The sequence below is a fragment of the Mus caroli genome, unplaced genomic scaffold (assembly GCF_978045245.1).
Source record: "Mus caroli unplaced genomic scaffold, Mus_caroli_1 scaffold_20, whole genome shotgun sequence".
Classification (NCBI taxonomy): Eukaryota; Metazoa; Chordata; class Mammalia; order Rodentia; family Muridae; genus Mus; species Mus caroli.
The window spans coordinates 20,944,617-20,964,311 of NW_028227275.1; the positions used below are offsets into that span (position 1 = coordinate 20,944,617).

The 19,695-nt window shown below is 46.0% G+C and overlaps 1 protein-coding gene across 14 annotated transcripts in view; it reads left to right on the forward strand.

The window, feature by feature from the left end:
- Sorbs1 (sorbin and SH3 domain containing 1) overlaps positions 1-19,695 on the forward strand; it is a 226,687-nt gene that overhangs the window by 142,927 nt on the left and 64,065 nt on the right. For 8 of the 14 annotated variants that reach the window (XM_029472826.2, XM_085833983.1, XM_029472830.2 and 5 more), the window contains 5 exons: positions 2,779-2,920; positions 6,723-6,752; positions 11,217-11,389; positions 13,088-13,151; positions 14,826-14,900. In XM_029472826.2, the coding sequence (XP_029328686.1) occupies positions 2,779-2,920; positions 6,723-6,752; positions 11,217-11,389; positions 13,088-13,151; positions 14,826-14,900 (484 nt within the window). Of the gene's footprint in view, positions 1-2,778; positions 2,921-6,722; positions 6,753-11,216; positions 11,390-13,087; positions 13,152-14,825; positions 14,901-15,222; positions 15,286-19,695 lie in introns of all 14 variants that reach the window. The other 6 variants (XM_085833985.1, XM_021151938.3, XM_021151939.3 and 3 more) reach the window with 3 other exon arrangements.

Consider the following 19,695-nt stretch of genomic DNA (forward strand, 5'->3'; position numbering starts at 1 on the left):
GAATGCACATCTTTCTGATGGAAGTCTGTCTTCCCTCTGAGAAGTGTCTGTGATTTTTACCTTACCTGGTCCTGATCTTCATAGGTCAGGGCAGATGCAGTGTTGAAAGCTGAGAAAAGCTGTGGAAAGCCACAGGCAGATTTGGTGATAGGAAATGAGGAATAAGAGAGTTTATGAGGAGGAAAATTTTTATTCTTTGGCTGATTTCATGAAGCAGACTCTCTGTTAAACAGAAACGGAGAGAGGGAGAGAAAGGGGATGGGGCGGTGCATCTAATTGAGTAAATAGATCTGAAAACTGATGTGTTAAGACTTTCTCACAAGACATAATTGCTAGGGCCCCTGAGGAGGAGGCCACAGTGGTTTTGGTGGCAAACACATATATCAGTAACTGTGGGAAATTTAAAAGTCCTCTCTGTTCAGAATGAGTCTCTTAATAGACAGCCCAGCTGCTTCTGATACAGTAGAAGCCCGGAGCAAAAGAATCTGAATGGACATCGTAAGTCGTAATGTGAGGACACTTGCTGGCTTAGTGGGGTCATGTAGTAACCACTCCTATGATAGGGACTCAGTGGACTCAATTCAGCCCAGCATAGGGGAAGTCCTAGTTCCTGTTAGCTGCGTTGCTGAGGACTTACCCTGGTGAATGAAGACGTTAAAGGAACTGCTAGGTTAGTGATGGTTTCATCTAGGCATGTTCTAAGCAACTAGGATTCATTTACAGGTGCACTTACAACAAGCCAGGACTCCTGCTTTCAGACAGCATGGAGGAGTTACGTAGAGAGCATCCACTCTTCAGGCTGGTTGGTGCACGTGGGATCATCCGAGCACTGGAGAAGTCTAGTTTATATGCCATAGATTTGATTGAGTGGGTCTGGGAAGGAGCAGGGGCCTCTCACTTGGTTGCAGGTATCAAGTGGGTTTTGATGTTGGAGCCATAAACACCACCACTATTGACATACAGTGAGCACCACGTGTTTTGCGGCTAGGACTGAACATTTACTTGCGTCCTTTGTTGGAAGAAGTATGCCCATGAAACTAGGTTAAACCGCTTGTTAAGCTGAATCGAGTCAGAGAACAGGAAGGAAACGTCTTATTTAGCTTAGTGGGGAAATTGTAATGAGGTGTCAAACACACAAAAGCTGGGAACTGTTGCATCATGGGATGGGCCTCTTCTCCAACCTCCAGATGCAGCTCAGTACAGTTATAGATAGAGCAGGATTTAAGCCAGATAGAACCGTGAGCTTGGATCTCTTACATTGAGCTTTGCAGCTCATCTTTGCTGCAGACTGGTGTACTCTGTGCCTGGTAGGGTGGCATCCAGACCCTAAGTTGATTGATACAAACCCCTCAAGCCTTGGAAAAAGATCTTACTCCAAAGTTGAGCTCATAGAAGTGGCTATCTAGATAGAGAACATTTAAAAGAGTTCAACAAGGTATTGGTGACAAAGGCCCCTACTGTGTGACAAAGGCCCCTACTGTGTGTTGAGAGCTGTCCAGGGTGCTGATACCCATACCTCTTCTGAGGAGTATGCATCCTGTTGCTGGGAAAACTTAGCTCCCACACACCCTTGCTGGTAGCTAGCCTCTGTCACTTTCATAGTGTTGTTGCTGTTGTTTTGTTTTCCTTTTGAGCCATTTTCAGGGCATTGTACTATGTGGTGAGAGAGAGAGAGATTGTCCTTGTGTGCCAGTACACCCTGTAGGTGATCGCTGAGCATAATTATTTCAAAAATAGCCATCGAAATCTTGTTCTTAAAGCCCTTTAAGAATGCCAACTTACCAAGCTTAGTGGCACGTGTCTAGATGTAAGCAGATCTCTGAGTTTGATGCTAGCCTGGTCTATATAGGTAATTTCAAGCTAGCCTGGGCTATATAGGGAGACCCCTGTCTTTGAAAAAAGAAAAAAGAAAAAGAATGCTACCCTGGGGCTGAGGATATGGAGTGTTTGCCTAGCATGGGCTCAGCCCTAAGCTTAGTCCCCAGAACTGGGGCATGGGGGTTGTCATCTTTAAGGTTTGAAATATATAAAACAAAACCTTTGCAGAACCTCTAAGTGTGGTGGAGAGGGAACATTTGCCAGTCAATGCCCTATTTTCGGACCTTGTTTCTCATTTGTTTCAAAAGGTTGGCATTATCGCTTCATCGGTTTATAAAAGTATGTTTCTGGTGGGAGTCTCAGGTTTTAAAGTCAAGATTTCCCATGGCTTGGTCCAAGGATTTTTGTTGGTCTGACACTGGAGTGAAGAAGGAGGCGTCCCAGCAGGCAGGATAGAATCCCGCTTGGCTGCTGAAATTGCTCGGCGCTTCTCTGACTGCTCAGTGATGTTCAGAGTAACTGTCTATGACAAAGGGGTTCCTCTTTCTTCTTACACCAGCGCCTTGTCTGACATCTCTCCAGAGGGTGCCTGGCTTTCCCCACTTTACACCAGCTCGCGTTCTTAGATTGCATCTGGAATGGCATGAGTTTTGCATGTTATCTTATTTTGGTTTGAGTCTGCCTTTGCAGTAACCAGATTGATGCACAGCTTCTACTAGGTGAACAAAATGGACAATACTGAGACTCTCAGCAACATTTACTGACCTGCCTTCTCTTCCCCCTTACTAATACCAACTAGGAGAAAAAATTTCCAGATTCAGCTCCTAACTGGAATTGACCCATTGGTTACATTTTCTTTTATAATTAAGGACTTTGTAGAGATGGTCATTCCCTCTCCTTACTAAGTCTTAATTCAAGATGTCTTGTATTTACACTTCTTTTTAATGTTTTGTTTTTCAGGGCAGTCCTTTACTAAACGAAGTTTCTTCTTCCCACATTGAAACTGATTCCCAAGACTTCCCTCCAACAAGCAGACCTTCGTCTGCCTACCCCTCCACCACCATCGTCAACCCTACCATTGTGCTCCTGCAGCACAATCGAGGTAAGGCAGCCTCCTGCAGGGTGCTGGGGTCAGCAGTTCCAACTCATGATGTCTGGGGCAAGAAGTCCCTTCTTCAAAAACATTTCCCCAACCCTGCCTCTAAGGAAGCTGTCTATCTGTCCAAGGACCCAAAGATCAGCCCTAGCCGGGAGACAGAGACCCTGATTTGCAATAATGTCAATTGTCTATATATGCTGGGCTGGTTCATGGTCATGCTCATGTGCTGTACCTTGTTTTTTGTTTTGTTTTGTTTTGTTGGTTTTTTTTTTGTGTGTGTGTGGTTATCTGCAAACAGTTAAATGTACAAAAGTGGAAGTTTGTGTCTCTCGGTTCTTTATCTTAGGATTTGTAAAGAAGCTTTGCCTCAGGCCTGTGGCTACAGTATATCTCTTAAGTGCTGTCCTAAGTGACTAACTTGTCCAGAGTGATAAGTTTCTAGAAAGTGCAGTTTTGAATACTAAATTTCGAAAGAGGAAACACTGACTAGTTCATTGTTTACAATGTAAACGATGCTTTTGTGGCTCTGTAACAGAGGCTTCTAGACTTTCTCCTGGTTATTGGCTGCTCCTCTTCTCAGAGTGCCATCCTCTGTGACCTAGATTTGTGTGTCTGTTTGCACTGATTCCACATGGCCCAAGCAGCTCTGATGCTTAGGGCTTCTGTTTGGTTCCTATAGTTTCTCTGGCTATTCTGGTTGCTCCTGCTGCATCTCTGAAAGAGCCTTGGGGATCGGTCAAACCCAAGAGCTTCGACATAGTCATCGTATAGCTTCACCTTTCTGCTTTAAAATTCAGGCAGTGGTTTTGAATTCCAGCCTTTCCATTTTGGAATTGCACAGAGGAATAAACTTCCCATTTCTAAGTCTTTTTGCAGCACGAAATGGGACATCTTCCAGCCATCTCTCAGGCAAAACCCGGGTTCTTTTACACTGAACTAAAAGAACACTGCAGGGCTGTGTACTGTCTGTAGCTCAAAGCTTTGTTCCAAGCCCTATCTTCTTGACACCCCCTTTCTCACTCACTTCCCTGCCCTTCCCTTAGAGGAGATGGGGCTACAATCTTATTTCCATACCGAAGAGAGGTTTCTCTTTTCTGCTTCTAACTGGAAAAGTAGATGCATTAAAACATTTTCTCTCACTTTAAATATGTTCACTCAGTCTTTCGCGGTGGCTTCAGCGGTTTCAGGCTGTTTTCGTCATTGTTGTTTTTGCACTGTGTGGCCCCCGGTGTCCTTCCTCAGGACAGAAGGGCCCTCCATCTGAGCGCCCATTCTCCTTCTGCCCTGACACCCTCCCTGGCAGCGGCTCTCCTTGCCAGTGTCTGTCATGCAGAACAAAGAAAAATGCAGAAAAAAGGCAATAGCTTCTCTGTGAACTTCTTCATGACTCATTATTCTAAAAAACAAGTTAGTTCCCAGAAAGAAAGGCAGTTTCTTTAAAGACGGGATTTATTCCCAAGGCAGCTTGGGCTTTGGGAAATGCCAAGCGTAATGTCAGCCGCTTGTGCCAAGGCCCTCTGACAACACCTACAGGGACGTTTTCAGGCACCAAAATGCCTGAGTTCCCTCTTTGTCTCTTCCTTGAATGAGTGAAATTCTCTTATTCATCAAAGAGGACTTTTGGTTCCTGTTTTTCTCTTGACCAAAAGTTCTGCCTTTGGTTTAAAATTAGGATTGGTCCAGAGTGAAGCACATCCTGCAGAAAAGTATGTGATGCTACGGAGTTTGGCTTGTCTGTTTTTTTGTTTTGTTTTTGTTTTGTTTTTTTAATTAACTAGTGGTTTCTGTAAAGAGAACAACTCTGGGTTCATCCCAGGTAGGCCAGGATAGGTAGGGAAGAGTGAGAGTGTGTGCCTATCAGTGAGGTTTGCGTCAAGTGTCTCCTGGCCCTGCTTTGGAATGTACCCAGCCTGGCATCTCTGCTTCTTCTCACAAAAGAACAATTTCTTAACTATGGCAAAGTTTCCTAAGCGGTGAGAACTTTACTCTATATCTGAAAATCTGGTTTAATCATCCTTAAAAAAGTAAAAGTTTCCTTTTTTTTTTTTTTTTTTTTTTTTACGTCTAGACTGTCACAGGGCCTAGTTTGGCACAGATGTCTCTCCTGGCCAACCTCCTCACACTAGGGGACAACAGGCTCTGAGTGATTGTGAACAGCACTGTTCCCTTTCCACTCGTGCCAGTGTGTCCCGGACATTGCTCGCCCTCGGTCACTGAAGCAAGGGTTTGACTCAGGAAAAGTCTCAGGCTGAAAGATGCACACGGTCCCCAGCGGGGCCTTTCAGCCTGTACTGTGTGCTGGATCTCGAGAGTCTGGTTAGCTTGCAGTTCAGATTCCAAAGCTATGGAGATGGGGTAGGGGGACCAGGTTTCAGAGCTTTAGGAAGTTTGCCATTGCGGTTGGCTGCGGACCACTTTGAATAGCAAGACCTCCATGGTTCCCAGACTATGAGTCTGTGGACAGGAACGGTCGGAGTGTCATCCCAGTGCTGGTGACTGAAAAAATAGCTACTGCCGTCTGTACGGCATTCTGTGAGAACAGCCATTTTGCCTTGGAAGCAGAAGCAGCATCTTATATTTCTCTGTTGCTTACATTCGCTTCTGCTGGCAAGGGAGGGCCCTGCCTGGCACCTTGCAGTATAGAGTGTGGCACCCGTAAATCCTTTAAGATACCAGGGTACTCTGATACCACAGATGAAGAAACTGAGGCCAAGAGGTCATTCTGTTGGTTCCTGTCATCTGGCAAGTTGCCAGCAGAGTCAAGCCTTGAACTCCACGGTGCCTCTTCGTTCAGCCGGTGTGAGTCCCATGCATGAAGCTGAGGAGGACAGCTGCGGTGTCCACTGGCCTTGAGGTCCCAAGCTGCTCTGTTTGCTTCTACTGCATACCGATTCTAGCAGCAGGATAGGAATGTGGCCACTGGGGACAGTGACAGTGTGCATGGGCCGGCCTGGTCTATTTTTATCTCTCTGGTCGGCTTGCTGTTTAGCAGCTGTAGAAGGTAAAGGTTACTTTTCTGCTTATCACATAGGGCACACAGGATGCTGTCAATAAGACCTTGGCCTCCCCTCCACATGACGGCCCAGGAGAGTGAGCAGCTGCATTCAGTACCGCAGCGACCAGGTCACGAGGGTTGGAAAGAACTGTAGGCTATGAGCTGGAGGTTTTGCTTCTAGAACCAGATGGTTTTCAGTGTTATCTTGAGTAATCTAAGCCCCTTATCCCAGTGAGGTCACTTTGCTAATGCCGATTATTTTTAGAATTTCTCTATTACCCTGGAACAGGCAGATGTTTGGTGACTAAGCTACAGCGCTGAGGATCTCCACTGAGGAAAATAGCTGTCCCTAACAGCCGAGGCTGGTGCTAAGATTTCAAGTGTTAGATGAAAAGGCTCTTACAACAGGGCTGGCATTGGCAAGCTCAGGAGATGGCAGTTGCCATGTCCCCAATTCTTCTCATAGCTCTACCAGAAGGTACCGAGTCTGGCATGGTAAGAGGACCATGTGAGGTTGGAAGAGTCCTGAGGGAAGAGATCACCTTGGGACAAGATGGAAACTCCTAGATCACTTTGGTAGGCCCAGGTCCCGGTGCAGATCTGTAGTTTGGGGAGCTGGGGGACCTCTTGCCTGGATCATTGGAGCTACATCATGACTCCTGCCTCAGCTGGGGTGTGCATTTTAACATCTAAGCCTGGAAGACAGCAGGGCCCAGAGTATTCTGTCCTGATTATTTATTCTGGGGCTTCTCTGTCTCACCAGGTGCTGTATAAACACTACTTACGTTGTGTTCTTTTCTTTCATCACAGAGCAGCAAAAGCGACTCAGTAGTCTTTCAGGTAGGTGAGCAATCTATTTATTTACCTGCTGACTTATGATCCTGTTCCGGCGATGTCCAGTCAACACCGTCTTCTGAATTTCCCCGTGTGTTGATTGACAGACCACAGGGATAATGGAAACAGGAATAGTTTCTATACCCTAGAGCAGATATAACCATGAACCACAATAGTAAATGTGCCTTGAGGAACTGTGGCCTGTACCCAGGTGGTCAGACCAGAGGGGCTTTGTGGAGGCAGACTTATGGAAGGCCTCTGAAGAACACCTGGTTGCTCTGTCTCAGATGAATCAGGTGTTGGGAGATGTGGGAAGTTCTTCCCTTTTGGGTGACTGCCAGTAGATGGATGACCCTGGGTGGTAGGTCTAAGTAAGAGCCCCTAGACCCACACAGTGCTTGAAGCTGCCGGCTGAACTTCCTGGAAAGCGTGTTGAGACTCAAGAGGGTCAGATTCAGTGGACAAGGATGACATTTTTGGATCCCAATGATCTGTGCAGCTCATGGGAGATTCTGCGAATGAGCGGCTGTTCCCTGAGTGCTGTGCCAAGCGTGTAGTAGATGTGAGGCACCATTGTCTCTAGGTGCTTGCGTTGAGTCTGGTCTATTACTGAGTTCTACTCTTGTGCCCAGTACAGAGTCAGCCTCTGGGGCTGCAGAAGGGAGCCGTGCTGCCCATCAGTAACTAATGGTGTGGCACGATGGCTTGCCGCTGTTCTTTGGTCGTGGGCACCTTGGGAGGATCTAATGAAGGCAGTTGATTCACTCTCCTGACAAAGCCAGTGTGCACGCAGGGTACATGGAGCAAGGGCTCAATGAGCTCTGACATTAAGAACCCCTGATCCCCTGAGTCACAGAAGCCACCAGTTTCTGAGCAGCTGCTACAATGGCTCCTGCGTGACTTTAGCATACCGCCGCTCTTGTGATTTGGGCAGAGCCTGAGTTGGGAGGACATGGGGTTCTCATAGCCTCTCAACTTTATCAGGACTTGGCTGGAGGACCAGGACAGGCTGTGGTTAAGCCCAAGGTGCCCTTCACAGCCCTTCTTTGAGTCATTAGGTTCCAGCCCACTTTCCACTGGCCATCCCAGGTGGCTGTGGTCACACACACACACACACACACACACACAGAGGTGGGGGTAGGAAAAAGAGACATTTATGTTAGGAACCCCAGAGTTTGTTTTTTGTTGCCCCTCATATAAATATTTGTTCCTGGGTATAAGACTTCGCTTCTCTTACCTGTGGAATGCTAATTCTTAGTCCTGCCTCCAGGTGCTGTTTTGTATGGCCGAATGAGGGGGATGCTACCCTCACTGGAAAGGACCAGTGAGGACCAGGCTTCTCCGCTGTGCAGGCAGGGTTTTCATATAATACCCCTGCTGTCCATGAGTTTGAGAACAAATCACTAGTGTCCAGAGTGTCACTCTCTAGTGTTAAAGTAAGTGACCATCTCCCGCTCACCTATAGGTTAGACACCTAAGGACAGGCAGTCTCCTTCCCCTCGGTACAATTGGAGCAAACTTCTGTGGATCCAGCACTCAGTCAGAGAGTATTCGGTTTTCCATTGCTATTACCAAGTTCCTGGCAGAACAACTTAGAGGAGGGAAGTTGGTTGGAGGGGATTCAGCCTGTCAGGGCAAGGAGGGCCTGGTGGAAAACAGGAAGCAGTGAGAAACAGCAGCAGGAAGGGGCCAGGATAAGATGATGCCCCAGAGATAGGCTTCTTCAAGCAGATGTCATCCTCCACAACCTCCCAGTGGTAAATCTTGAGTTCACAGATGGATTTAACCATCGATAGCGCAGAGTCCCCACAGTTTAATCATCTCTGGAAATACCCTCACTGTCATCTCCAGAGGTATGCTTCACTAACATCTTAAGTGTTTCTTAGTTCTCAAGCAGACAGTGAAGATGAGCCATCCTGGAGAGTTATCTGGGGATGGAGCCCACTTGTAGTTTGGCTTTGTTTGATTTGTGGTCCCTTGGTAAGAGACTCCAGGGACTGCACAGGGAGGGTGTAGCAAGGTTTCTGTCCTTCTCCAGGGAAATATAAGCATTGCTTTAGACTGTCAAAAAGGTTTGGATACACAGAAAGCCTGCTCCTCCTGAGAGAGCCCCATTTGAGGTTGTCATTATCATTTGTTTAGTGATTTAAGACTTTTAAACTTATTTATTTTTACTTTGCATGTAGAAGCATTTGCACGCATGACTGTATGAGTATTGTGTGTGTGCGTGCTTGGGGCCTGTGGAGACTAAAAGAATCTCTTGGAACTGGAGTTAAAGGTGGTTATGATCTACGACGTGGATGCTGTGTCCTCTTCAAGAGGGGAAAGTACTGTTAATCACTGAGCCATCTCTCTACCCCCCAACTTAGGACCTTTTGAAGCACATTATAAAACTAGAAAGAAACAGATATGATACAGATATAGGATATCAGAGTATGATATAAAGTTGTAACAGCAATACAATGTTATGTGGCTCATGTGGAACTTACCACTTTAGGTTTTTAACCATATCAAATAACATTTTCCCCCGCTTTGGGGTCTGAGCCCTCCATATACCAGAATCCCGTGATCTTAAGTTTCTAAAGTTTAAAGGTTTTTATAAAGGGGCTGATGGGCTGAGTGTTAGCAATTATTAGAACCACTTGCCCTAATCTTTTTTTTTTTTAAGAATTATTTGACCCAGAAACATCAAACATGCCTGTAGTCCTCATAATTCTACATACCAAACAAGGTGGGGTTTAGAGTCAGCTGGCTTTACAAGAATACTTAGAAACCAATCTGCTCTCGTAGATGGAGCAAGGCTCTAAGAGGCTTGCCTGGAGTCAGGGCTGAGTGGCTCTCCTGAGTAGACTGTTAGAAACCCCGAGCTTGCTGCCTTCACTGTTCCTTTGCCCCTCAGCCACGCCCTCACACGTGGGAGTCTCTGACATCATCACAGCTTTGCATGGAACCTCAGACCCTGCCTTCCTGCCAGACAGAGTGTATTCCCTGTCTAGCGCTTTGCACTTCTTCTTAGTCAGGGAGTAATTACTAATTGCTGGACTGCTGAGGGAGAGGCACCCTTCATTCTTTGCTCAGGCTGTCTTGGCTTAAGCCCTTTCCCCTCCATCTTGCCCTCCAGTTACCATCTGACATGCTCCTTCCTCTGTGTGGAGTTCACCTCTGCTTCTCTTTCATACACATATCCTTTTCTCTGCTGTCTGATACCTCCCTCTGGGACTACTCCCTCTGAGCCCTTTGTCTCTTTCCTGTTGCTCAGGTGACTCCCACAGAGCTGGGGATTCTCTGCTTCTCTGCCTGTTTCCTTTGGCATCCTTCAGTGTGTGACTTCAGCCCTTGGCTCTGCTCTCACTTCCTTCTACCACAGAGATCTGCCGTCACTCTTGCGCTGGTGGCTGCAAACCTGCATCCTGCCAAGGCAACTCAGCTGGTTCCTGCAGCATCTCCTGGATGTCTCTAGGGCTTTTGTTTGTTTGTTTGTTGTTTTTTAACTATAGGGTCTTCTTGTCTTATCAAAGAGTTAATGGAATGCCAAGCGCATGATTAAGTCAGAACAGTTCAAGGTGGCACCTAGTTAATGATGCTGTTCCTTGTGCCAGGACCATCCTCCACTTTCTTTTCATCTGGTTGGCTCCTCTTAGACAAGCTGGCTCAGAACCTAAATTCTGCAGCTAAGCTGGGAATTTAACTCCTCTGTCAGCCTAAGTATCTGAGGGGTTCACCTGCGTCTCCACATGCATAATGGCAAGCATTATACCTAGCAGGTCCTTAAGAAATGCCCCTTCAGTAACTGCATGGTCTGGTTTGGAAAAACAGACAATAATGATAATAGGCATGTAATCTGTAGACCACACCTGGTATGTTTGTTGGCTCTCTGTAAGTTCCTGTCTAAAACAGGTTAAATAAACTGTAACGAGCACACAGCAATGTCTAGCTGTCTGAGTGCTTTGGCTTACAACATCTTTGGGAGTTTGCCAAGGGAAATATCTTTCCCATATTTTTCAGTGAGAGAACCAAGGCATGGGAAAGGTAAATGAAGGGAGTTAAGTGCGTCCCAAGACAAAAAAGGGAACTTTGTAATAACGCTTTATCCTCTTCTCAAGGTTTTACTTGCTCCCTTACCTTCCCAGAGGTCTACAGAGCAGTGTTCATACCTCTGCAGACTTCTCTTAAAGAGCTGGGTAACTCATACCAGATCCTCTGCAGGCCAAGTGGTCCCAGCTTACTCAGCTCAGCCATGGTAACACAAAAACATCCATAAAGAATGTGTGGACAAACCACCATGGCTGTGTTCCAGTAAAGTTTTACTTATAAAGGCAGGTGGCCAGCAGTGGGCTGGACTTTGCTGACCCTTGCCCTACGTGGGGTTGGTGCCAATGGGCAGTTAGCAAACACCCCTTTTCCCTAGCTGGATTGCTGGAGAGGATTTTTGCTTTGGAGTTTCAGCTTGTGATTGTTTGTCATTTCCAGATCCTGCCTCAGAGAGAAGAGCGGGTGAGCAGGACCCAGTACCAACCCCAGCAGAACTCACTTCGCCCGGCAGGGCTTCTGAGAGAAGGGCAAAGGATGATAGCAGACGGGTGGTGAGGAGCGCACAGGACCTAAGCAATGTGTCTACGGATGAAGTGGGCATCCCACTCCGGGTATGGACATGGACCGTTGTGTCCTCAGCTAGAGTGTGGCCTTCGTTATGCGTGTGAACCCCTTGGGGTAGGAGGAGGTTACAGTGGCTTCAAGGAGAGGGTTTTCTCTGACAGCAGCACAAACCACACCCTGATGAGGGTGTCTACCAGGCCCCTGGCTACAGAGGTGTCTTTACTTTCTGTTTGGAAAGCTGTTCTGTTCTTTTAGAGGATAGACAGACACTTCAGTAGGCTAAGCCTCTGAAGAGCTCTGCTTTGTTCCCATTGTAATAAAAGGGAAAGAGAACCTTTACCAAGAGTGATTGTTGCCACCTTTTGCCACTTGAGTGGTGGAAGCAATTATCATCCTTACGGGTTGCTGAATTGGTCAGCTTAGCCTCACTGTTAAGAACACTCAGCACAGGCTACTTATGAAGTAAGGAGAGCCTTATGTGGGCTCTCGGTTATGGAGGTTTGTGTCCAAAATTGAGCCACCTGCTCTGCAGGACCCTCCGACAAGCGTAACACATTATGGCAAGAGCTTAAGTCAAATCGAGCGCTCAACTCAGTGCCTGGGTGGCATCCCAGATCCCTGTGAAGTCATCCTCAGTTCCCTGAGGGACCCACCACACACACACACACACACACACACACACACACACACACACACACTAGGTCCCACCTCCTAAAGGTCCACAGCATCTGCCAGTGATGCCACCCTCGGAGACAAGCCATTAACTACAGAGAACAGACGTCCAAACACAGCATCAGAAAGGCACTGACTGTGAGGGGTCCCATCAGTTCCCAAGTTTTCATAGAGTGTGGGTGGCAGAGTGTCTCCAACCATTGTGTTAGTTGGATCTTCTACTTTTGTTTGACACCTCTCTACCTCAGACAATGCACTTTGACTTTTTCTACTTAATTTCTTCATCTATAAAATGGGAGTGATACTATTGGTCTAACTATCTTAATTATTTTCACTTTTGATAAAAAGGCCCAGCTTAAGGTAAGCATGAACTCTGGAGTTGGATGCCATACGTGTTCCATTTAAAAGCATATTATGCTCTAAATTTGGCTTTATGCAAAGTGACTTACATACATTTGTACAGAATAATCCAGAAGGGGTGGGGATAGATTGTGGTAAGCAAGGATTTATTGCCTTGTGATTCTGGGAGGGCTTAACTTCTGTTTTCCAAAGTCTATGTGTGGAGAGAGATTGTCTCTAAAAGTGACATTTTAAGGAAGAAGGGACGCAGGGCTAGAGAGATGACTCAGTGGTTAAGAACACTTTGTTAAGACTCAATACCTACATTGGCTGGCTCTGATGCCCTCTGCTGGCCTCCACTGAAACTGCATGCACATGGCGCACATAAATGCAGGCAAAGCATTCACATACATAAATTAAAAGGAAGTATATCTTTTTTAAAAGAAAGGAGCCATGGACATATTTCAAATCTGCCTTTGACTGTTACATCCTTAGGCCAGTTATATTCGAGTCTCTTATGTCTCTGCTTTCTCAAAAGTTTTGCCTTTTAAGAAAATGATTAATACTGCAGCCAGAGACGTATGTTGTGGAGCATTGGCTGATCACGTTCAGGGCCCTGGGATCAATTCTAGTACATCACTGTTTGATTTTTGACTTGGGGATCACAAACCTTTTGAAATGTGTTCATGTTTTCATTGTTTTTACCCTCGTTTGTGTTTTTTTTCCCCCTCTAGAATACCGAACGATCGAAAGACTGGTACAAAACTATGTTTAAACAGATCCACAAACTGAACAGAGGTACCGCTTTTCATTTGTAGACGCTGTGGGATATTGTGGGAATTTATTGACTGTCGGTTGTGGGCCTGTGCTCCGCTGTTCACTTCTCCTGGAGGAGCGAGGCTCCTGCAGTTGGATTATATTAGGTGCTGTGCCTTCAGCACACAGGTGGGAGGGTTGCGCCTGTGCCTGCCTCAGCTTTGAAACTTGAGGTCAGCTTGCAAGTCCTCTCTCCCAGCTACCGTGCAGTGTAGGAGGCTGAGCCTTACACTCCATCCCTGCTCCCTACCTATCTGCCTGGGGACAGACAGTTCCATCTCCTACCTGCTCACAGCTTTAGGTATACCTGGTGTCAGCCCTTGACTGCCTTGTGAGAAGATCAAGTTGAGCAAAGCCCTGAACCCGGAGTTAAGAAAACCGTTCTCCCCTGGAGCCAGCCTCCAGGCACTTATGGGGATCTTCTGTCTTTCTATGTTGGTCCCACTTCCGGTCCTCTGGAGGGTATTCTGGGTGTCCAAATGGGAAGGAACACCTTGTGAAGCACAATGCATTGTGCATCTCTGAGGCTAACCTGGTGCCAAGTTAGCTTCCTTGGCTGGGAGTCAGAGTTTAGCAGGTAGAGAATCAATCAGTCAGGAGCTGACGTACCAGAGCTACTCAGGTTGAAAGAGATGCTTACAGATCAAGAGCCCCCCCCCCGCCCCCCGCCCCAGCCCCCCTCAGCTTTCCGTGAACGAGCCAGCATGATGGCAGAAGTCCAGGCTACTGCTTTGGCAGGTCACAGCCCTACCAGCTCAGCACCCAGCACCCATCACCTCCTGTGCTGCCAGTTACCAGATAGGCAGGCATGTCGCTGCACTGCAGGAAGGGTGCCACTCCTCCTGAGAGCAGAGATCCTGTCTTTCTTTATGCCCAAATCCAGTCTGGCCGCCTGCCATGAAGAAGTGACATCCTGGTTAGTGTTCCCACCTAAGTCACAAATATCCAGCAGCACTGTTAATGAACTTCTGCTGGGTTTGGAATGCTCTACACTGTTCCTAAACACTGAGTGTTTAGCATCTCTGAGTCAGGAGTAGATTTGCTAAGGTCCAGCGGATAAGCTCTATCCAGCATGGTGGTGGTGCTAAAGACTGGTTCTCCGTAGTAAAATTCCCCGAATTTCTTGCAGCCCTCTGTGACCCCCCACCCCTTCAGACCTGCCTCTAGAAGGCTAACTGCAGGGCTGAGTGCATGCATATGTAGGGGCGAATGCACCAAGGCACCCCTAATCTTCTTGTGCTCTGCTTATTAACACAACTAAGTCACGGATTGTAAACAGAGCAGCCTAGGGGCACCCAAAAAACTTCAGATTCACTTGTTTGCTTTGATTCTAATGTGTACAAGACAGCCTTCGATTAAAATAAAGAATCACTTTAGGACAGTGTTTTCATTTCTCATATTTCATATCTCCAACCTAAAATTTGTGAAATTTGAAACTCTGTGTCAAGTGCTTCTTGTCCATTGGAGCTAGTTTCTGTATCATTCCCTTTGACGTGTCTTAATTCAGGCAAAAAGACTGGATTTTTAATTTCTCTCATCTCATTAGTAAAGCTTATTGTGCCCCAGAATTCAGGGAGTGTGAGTTGTGTGGGTTCTTACATGTTCATTCTCTCTGTTTGTATCTTCTTTCTCTCTCGCATCTGCTCCTCTGCCTAGACACTCCCGAGGAAAACCCTTATTTCCCTACGTACAAATTCCCCGAGCTTCCAGAAATCCTGCAGAATTCTGAAGGTACCATAAGTTTAGACAGCGCATCTGTCGTCCTAGCGTTACATTAGTCCTTAGAGTTCCATTGTAGGCGTATGGTCTGGCTTTTAGATTTTTTTGTTTCAGTAGTCGTTTCAGACAGTGAGCGTTTTTTTGTTTTACTCATTTGCATGGAGTACTGTATTAAAATAACTAAGTTCTCTCTAATTCATTAATCCAAGTGTGATGCCCTCGTGCTTTAATAATAACACTAAAATAGATAATCATTGGAAGGTGTCAGCGGCGGTTAAGCGTTTCCTCCGCTCAGTGGTGGATAGCTTCAATCCACTGCCTTTCTCTGCTGCAGAGGACAGCTCTTACACTCCTACCTACCAGTTTCCTGCATCTACGCCTAGCCCTAAGTCAGAAGGTAATTACAGGAAAATGGTGTGCTGTTTCTCTCTTACCTTGGGGTTTTTTCTAGCAGCTAAAGAAGCGCCCTCTTCATCTGCCTCCCTTTTAACCTTTTGTTTTGTGATGTTGTCTCCGTCCTTGCTAGCTGCCTCTCTGCGGGGCATTTTATTCCCTGCCCCTGTAGGGTTTACATGGCTTAAGGCTTTCTTAGGATCTGGATGTGTGGTTCTGGGAAAAGCTGCTTGTACCTGGGGTGTTACCTAGAGTACTGATGGCTAGGCAGTGACTTCCTGAAGCTGAGGAGGGAGACCCGCGAGCAATCAACAGTAGATGCTTAGCGGTTTCCCACACTGCACCTGGTGGTCACTGGGTTCCTCGTGCCATGCGTTCTCAGGGTATCTCTTTTTGACTGGGAATTCCTGAAGAGGGATACACATGCTTAAGCATCAGTCTTGGTAAGCTATGTCTTGAAAAGAAGATTTGGACCAAGCTAGGAAACATTTCATGGAAGTGCTAGATGGGAATTAGACCTGATACGGAGAACAGCTATTCCTGTGTACTGGAGATGATCTATTTTGGGGGGCTGGTAGTGTGTGGGGGTGGGGAGAGTACAGGTGTCAAAGACGGTTGTAAAAAGTGAGTGAGGAAAATCATCTTGGGAGAAATCCTGCCTCTCCCACGGGATTGGAAGATGGCCTGACGTCTGTCTGGCTTCCTTCATCTGCTTGGCTGTGATCTCAAGGCAGGGTTTGATGACTGGCTATCAAGCTCTTAGATCATTGGTCAGTACACCTGACAACTCCGCTGACAGTAGCATCTGCTATCTGTTATGTGTGAAGTCTGGCACAAGAGGAGGTAGGGCTGTTTTGCCTAGAGACATAAACAGTAAGAGATGGCAGGACAGCTTGTCACACCTATTTAGAAGTGGATATGTATGTGGATATGTGTGTCTATGCATACACAGGCTATTTTCAGAGACTGAAAAAGAAAAAAATGTCCTTAAAGAATAGAAACTAAAAAAAAAAAAATAAGTTCAAACAAAAAATTTCATAATAATGAAGGTAATTAGACTTCAACACAAGTTTCAAAGAAGCTGTCTTCCCTCGAGCTCTGTTTAAAATAGGGCAGATCTATCTCACGCCCCCATCCTGCCTAGATGACATGTCTAACGTATTGCTGATGTATTTAATTAGATAAAGTCTTTTTACAAATGTGAAAAACATGTGAGAACATCTTTAAAAATTGCTAGCCTTAAATAAATAATTTTTTTTTTTTTTAACGTTCAAGAGGTGTTCTGGCTTTCTAAATCCGGGATTTTGATGGTGTTTGAGCAGCAACAGCCATGTCTGTGAGCACCTACAGCCCTCCTTAGCTCTGGCCATGGGGCCATTCCTCACAGATAGCTTCAGGCTCTCTGCTGGGTACTCACAGGCACTGGAAAATAGAGATGGTAGAGGTACATGCCTGTACTCCCAGTGCTCAGGAGGCTGAGGCAGGAGGATTACTGTGAATTAAATACTGAATTGGGCTACATAGTAAGTTCTAGACTAGCCAGGGCCACATAGTGAGACCCTTCAATAGGAAGGTAGGGAAAGAGGGAGGGAAGAGAGGAGAGAGAGTTTATCTGAGGGAGAACCTAGAAATTGGAGCTATAGGTCCCATAGGGGGGAATCTTGTTAATGCTACTGTTGATTCATGGTCTTGTAGTTATAGTTTGGAAGTAGGATTGTCTGGAAGAAGCCTATTCAAGCCTACCTGAGGGCTAGAGCATTTGTCTAAATTGTAGTTGTTGATGCAGTATTTTTTTTTTTAAGATGACACTTATAAGTGGCTCCAAGCTGAATGTCCTGAGCTGCAGGGGCCCTGTGAGCATGTGTTTATACTGGCTGAGAAACCTTCCATTTCCATGAGTTGATAAGTAAACTTCTGGCCAGATGCTGGAAGATAAACAGGATGACCACGTCTTAATGAGGCTTACATGTACTATGAGGGGGAACAAAGCCCTGTAAGTTACAGCAAGGAGCAATCTGCACATGTCATAATCCTTAAGAGAGCTTGGTGCTGGCCCGCACCCCCACACTACTCCCCTCTGAAAGGTAGCCTTCCTGCTGCCTCAAGTTCTGCTTCAAGATTGCCATGCTGCAGAGGGGGCGCCTGTCACTCACTGAGCTTCCGGCCTTACCAGAGCTGCTTAACTCCCTCTTCATCTGAGATAGTTAGAGGCTTCTTCAGGTGTATACGTATCAAACATTTACTGATAATAAGTCATAAAGAAATTCATTCTAAAATAATCCTTCACTGTACATGCATTTTTACCGTTTATTAAAGATTAAAACATTTTTGTGTACAAATAAGAAAGGTGCTTAATTCTATTATCTATCTATCTATCTATCTATCTATCTATCTATCTATCATATATCTATTTGTCTATCTATCTATCTGTCATATATCTATCTATCCTATCATATATCTGTCTGTCTGTCTATCTATCTATCTATCTATCTATCTATCTATCTATCTACCTATTGTTTTATCTATTTACTTATTTATTGGCAGAGTCTCACTGTGTAGCCCTGGCTTTGTTATATAGATCAGGTTGGGCCCCAAACTCACAAAGATCTGCCTGTGTCTACCTCTCGAGTGCTGGGATTCAAGGAGTACATCTCCATGCCCAGCACTCGTTTATTTTGTCACAGAGAGTTGAATCTTAGCTGAAGCTATCTTCGGTGTTTCTCAGAGTTGATCAGTATTTTTGACTTTATAGTAATAAAGGCAGAGGATGAAACTTCCCATAAATAAGTAGTCCAAAACAGCAGAAGTATGTTTGGAAACATTTCAGAAATTGGAGAAAATTCTGTCATGAGCTCAAGCCATTTAACATTTTTTTTTAAATGAAACTGAAGACAGCAACTCAATATTCTAACATAATCCAACCCAAAGACAGATGAACTTGACACTTAGATGCTGAAGAGTCAGGATAGGAAAGTATTTAAGGTATGATTAAACCGTGTAAATCTATTAAGAGCAGAAAACTTTCCCTCTACAGTCAAACACTGTAGTTCAGTCTGAGCTGGGGAGTTTCAGGCCACCTTGGGGTTGGGTGGTATGGTGGCATACACAGTATACATACATGGTGTGTGGTGAGTGCCAGAAAGGCCTTAGATTTGTTACTTTTGACTTTGAATTAGCTTTCAATCATCCCATATTTTAAAATATCTTTTCCAAAGTTTTCATAACCCCCCTCGCTCAGTTAAGTAGTCCCAAGATACAGTTTTCAGAAGCTGTTGCTGTACAATATAAGGCTCTATGCTGAGCACATCACCATGGCTTCCCTCATTTTCATCCTCACCAGAGGAGTCTAAAGAAGCTTGGGAAGGGGTGTGTGTGTGTGTGTGTGTGTGTGTGTGTGTGTGTGTGTATGCACTCGCAGAGTCACATGGGAAATGGGAGAGTTGGGATTCAAACCTGGATCTTCGGGTCGCCGAACGGGCGCCTTTGTTCTGCTGATCCTCTTCATGATAGACCTTGTGCCTGTGGTTGTCTCCTCCTTGCCAAGAGCTCTCTAATAACTCATGGTAGCTTCTCCTGAGTCAGTCCTGTCTTAGGCTGCTGATCTGTCTGGGAACATGTGGTTAGGAAAAGCTCCCCAAATGATGTGACCATGACACTGGAATGGCGAGATACCACCAGGACCAAGGTCCTTGCCAAGATGCAATCTGGCCGTTTGGATGTAGGGCTGGAGAAAGGAAGGCAGCCTCAAAGCTCTGGCCTTGTAAGGACAGCGGACTTGGCATATGTAATATCAAGAAAACAAGATGCTTTTACACAATGCCCCAGAATCTACAGCAGAGCCAAGTAGCTGATAGGCTACTTCATGATCCATGGCCTGAACCACACTGGAGTGAAGGGCTCTTGCCAGAGGGGAAGTTAGAGAGCAACTTTGCTGCTGGTTCATGACCTCCACTAGCACCGTTTCTGGCTGGAGGTTGAGACCCACCAAGTTCTGTGGCTGTGACTCATGGTGCCACTTCTAAGCATCTCTGGGTTGTGTCACAGGGTTGTGGTGTCTTGTGTTCTCCTTCCTGCTCCAGCGTGCCCTAAGGCAAGGCTTGTCAAAGGCGGGTTTTCTCAGGCACAGATAGAGTTGAGTGAAAATAACTCTCCTAGCTGTGCAGGGTTTCTAAGAATAGCCTTATTTTGCTCGAGTTCTAGTAAGTTGTTCTGTTGCAGCAGAGATGCTTGGCTCCCTTGTGCCTCCTGCCCCAAACTTTTGATGGTCCTGCCCAGGGGGAGGGGCCTAGCTAGTGGCTTGCAGCAGTCACCTTTGCTCTCCTTAAGTGACCAGAAGGTTTCCGCCCAGCATGTGCAAAAGTCTTTGGTCTGCAGGATAGCTAAGAACTGAAGTATTGATCGCCTTCCCACTCAG